General features: G+C 34.5%; 1 protein-coding gene across 1 annotated transcript; it reads right to left on the bottom strand.

The window, feature by feature from the left end:
* Positions 1-1,128: 1,128 nt before the first annotated feature.
* Positions 1,129-1,989, bottom strand: LOC120196904. Its single transcript, XM_039198585.1, has one exon. It carries the CDS (start codon positions 1,987-1,989, stop codon positions 1,129-1,131), a length of 861 nt encoding a protein of 286 aa, XP_039054516.1.
* Positions 1,990-4,095: the final 2,106 nt, after the last annotated feature.

Raw genomic sequence — 4,095 nt, 5'->3', positions numbered from 1 at the left:
AAAAAACGTTTCGACATTGATAATAGCATCATTGGCAATCCTTTTTATGTTGTTATTATATTGTGTGCACGAGTGGCTTGTCTTCGTCATTTTGTTTTACTTGCTCCTGAAATAATGCGTTCATTGGACGTTGTTGAAAGCGATCGAGGGAGTATTTAATTCGGTTAAAAGAAAGTACGTAGTCATATGCCAACACGTGTGCCAATACCAAGCTCCGTAAACCATTGTTGGAATTAAATGAATTGCCATTGATATCTTCCAAGATAGATGAAACATTTTATGTAAGTGAGAATTTAAAAAGTTATACTAAAGTACGAGATCATCAATCAAATTATAAAAGAAATTCAAATTATATAAAAAATTGATATTTTTGGTATTTTTATATAAAAAACGATTGTATCTTTAATATCCCTCTAATCCATCATTGAAAATTTTTTATATTCGAACAACTACTGCTCTTTCACCAATGCCTAATACTTAAACACCTAATACCTTAATTCAAGAGTTTAGGTGATGAGTTATCAATAATAAATTGGTTTAATGTGATGAGACACTAAATTTTTTAAGTAAGATAAGGGGTTTGAATCTAATATTTGTGTATAGAGCAAACTAGGTTAGGAGACTTGTCCCCAGGTTGAACCTCTATAATACTCAATACGAATTAGATGATTAATATATCAAATACTAATGGTTATACCAAAAACTATTTTCAAACAATATATAATTTAATTTACAAAAATCTTTTTTCAGAATATGCGAGTGAAATCAACTAACCTAATAGTTTAATTCAAGAGTTTAGGTACTATGAATGATTTTAGGCATTGCGTAAAAAAACACAAAAAAGTATAATTTAATCATTTTTTCTTTTGTATTAAGCCTAACAAAAGAAAGGAAGAAAACTATGGGTTTCTCTCTACGATAAGGCTGGCTTTGTCTCTGTCAATTCTCTCTGTTTCCTTACAGATTTTAGCCTTTAATCAAGTCTTTGGGAATTATGATGAAGATGTTTATGCAATCATGATTAAAGCAGCATTCATACGCAAACGGAGAGAATTGTAGAAAGACTAATTCTATTTGTTTTATATATTAAATTTTCAACTACAGTATCAATATACAACAATTTGGGTATCACTGATGAGTGATGATGTTATGGAAACTGACTCTATTTTGAATTAGACACTTAAAAACGCTGTCTAATCCAGCTTCAAGCCCATCAATGGTGGCATCAAGAGCCTTCAACATCCTCTGCACCATCTCCGCTTCACCATTCTTTAAGAGTCCATTGATGGAGTGAAAAGCAAGATCAACACTCCCAGCTTCAGTCATTACCTTCACTTCTCTTTCGTTTGAAAGTAATCGCGTGGGAATCAACTTTGTAACCTTCGACCATCCTGCAACCCTTGAAGGCACTGAGAAGAAGAGCAGAAGAGATAGAAAAACAGAGATGGTAATGTAACTTGTTTCTCTTAGGACTTTGATCACCATTAACAAATGTTGATCTACATCCAAGGCTGTGGAGGAGGAACCAAATTTACGATCTAATTTCTTCAATGCTCCAAGGCATTTAGCTACTTCCTTTTTTGCTGTTTTGAACTTGATGTAAGCTGCAACTTGAGTTTCGATACTCGAATCTCCACGCCTTCGTCGTAGAGCTGATTGCAGGGTTTGAACATGTTGTTTCATCGCCAACAATAGATCCCTACCTCTGCCACAAGTGTCCAAAAACGTGACAGACTCATCCAATGCCTCCTCTACAAGTTTCCCATTCTGATACTGAACGAGTTGACTTTGTGTTTTCGGAGAGATAATGATTTCCCGGACACAGTTATACAAATCCGCAAGGTCGACGAGGCCGATCCGAAGGGTTTCACCTGAAAAACTCGCAGTCGTCGAAACCGAGGATGTTTTCCAGGATTTCAGATGGTTTAAAGCAGCTTGTGGGATGGACCCTTGAGGGTAAACTGATGGACCTAACAGGAGGATGCACATCAGGCAATGGGGAGAAACCTGCCATTTTAGTTGCTTTACCGGTTGTGAAAGCTTTTGTTGTGCTTAATCTGCAATGATTCATTAACTTTGTTATTTATAAGAGCGCAATAAAGGAACCCTTGGCATATTCGTGTCAAGGTGGCTAACGCATGTGATGGTACAGGTTTTGGCAACAGCAGGTCACCCTTAATTCATTTTTTTATTCATATGGCCATAAGATGGGCAACGTTAACCGGATGGAAAATGTGGACGGTAAACACAGGCCAGCTCTGTAGCTGCATGCATCTTTGCCTCTTCAATCATCAAATGGTGCCATTGGTCTCAATTAACAAGTCGTTCTTATTCTTTGATGACAATAATAAGAAGAAGAATATTTACTCGTGTATACATGTTAATGTTTACAATTCATGTCTTCCTTCAAAGAACCAACAGCAAGGTCATACTGTCATGGACTAAACAATTTTGGGTTAGCTTAAGATAAGTGTTGGGGCATTAAAAATTAGCCCTTGTCCTTGAACCGGAATCTATGGGTAATGATTGTTGATTTGCAGTTGGTGTCCTAAGTAGACAAGGAAGCATGAAGCAGAAGATTTCCATTTGTCTTGGTAATTGGAGGCAAACAATTCATGTACAGTGTCAGCTTGTCGAATAATTATACGAGTAAAAAGTTAGTCACTTAATGCCTTATAGTTTTATTTGATGAAAATAAGTTTATTTGGTTAGCTGTCTGACGTTGTGCATTTGTGTAATGTTGGATATGAGGAGATTTTTAACGTGACCCCTTTCTTTTCAAATAGATGATTACAGTTGTTTGAGAAGATTGAGATTGTCTCGTGAAAGGCGGGCCAATATACAGTATTATTGGATACATTAAGAGATATTTAATAAATTTGGGTTAGCGCTATCAGAAATGTTAAGTAATAATAATGTAGTAGGTCTAAATCATGAAGAAATATTAAAAAATTTGGCAACTAACAAATTTAGCTTGTCAGTTTATGTCGATACTTTATAAAACTGTATCGATCCACATCAATATAACATGTAAAAATATGACAAAATCGATCTCGAAAAGACAAAACCGGTAAAGCGGTACCGAATATATTGAAAGTGTCGATACTTTAATATAAGTATCTACCTTTGTGAATTTAAAAGAGAAGCAGTTTTAGAGCCTACAAAGTGTCGATACTTTATAACAATGTACAGATCCACAATGATATAACATGTAAAAATATGACAAAATCGGTCTCTAAAGGATAAAACCGGTATGAGCGACCAAATATATTGAAAGTGTCGATACTTTAATATAAGTATCGACACTTTGTAAATTTAAAAGAGAAGCAGTTTTAGCGCCTATAAAGTGTCGATACTTTATAACAATGTATCAATCCAAAACGATATAACATGTAAAAATATGACAAAGCCGGTCTCTAAAGGACAAAACCGATATAGAGCGACCGAATATATTGAAAGTGTTGATACTTTAATATAAGTATCGACACTTTGTGAATTTAAAAGAGAAGCAGTTTTAGCGCCCATAAAGTGTCGATACTTTATAACAATGTATCGATCCAAAACGATATAACATGTAAAAATATGACAAAACCGGTCTTTAAAGGACAAAACCGGTATAGAGCGACCGAATATATTTAAAGTGTCGATACTTTAATATAAGTATCGAAATTTTGTGAATTTAAAAGAGAAACAGTTTTAGCGCCTATAAAGTGTCGATACTTTATAACAATGTATCGGTCCACAACGATATAACAGTAAAAATATGACAAAACCGGTCTCGAAATGACAAAACCGGTAAAGCGCTACCGGATATATTGAAAGTGTTGATATTTTAATAAGTACGAGTAATACATTATCGATACTTTCAAAGAAATATGTAATTATACTATCAAAAGTATCGACACATGACATAAAAGTATCGATACTTTTGTAGTTGTATCGATTAAATATAAATAACATATCCGGTGAAAATATAAAGGGCATAGTTAAATATCCTCTGAAAAATAGATAGAACGGACAAGTTTTTGAAATCGAAGCGTAATTGTTGCTGCATTTCAGAAGGCGCTTCTAAGGCGAAGTTTGTTTGTTTGTTGC

The sequence above is a fragment of the Hibiscus syriacus genome, unplaced genomic scaffold, assembly GCF_006381635.1.
Source record: "Hibiscus syriacus cultivar Baekdansim isolate YM2019G1 unplaced genomic scaffold, ASM638163v2 tig00117034_pilon, whole genome shotgun sequence".
Taxonomy (NCBI): domain Eukaryota; kingdom Viridiplantae; phylum Streptophyta; class Magnoliopsida; order Malvales; family Malvaceae; genus Hibiscus; species Hibiscus syriacus.
Note: the sequence above shows the minus strand (reverse complement) of the source record. Positions and strands in the feature narration are given on the sequence as shown.

Excerpts from the sequence above, each read along its gene's own strand:
- LOC120196904 (XM_039198585.1), bottom strand. The coding sequence starts at position 1,989 with ATGTGCATCCTCCTGTTAGGTCCATCAGTTTACCCTCAAGGGTCCATC.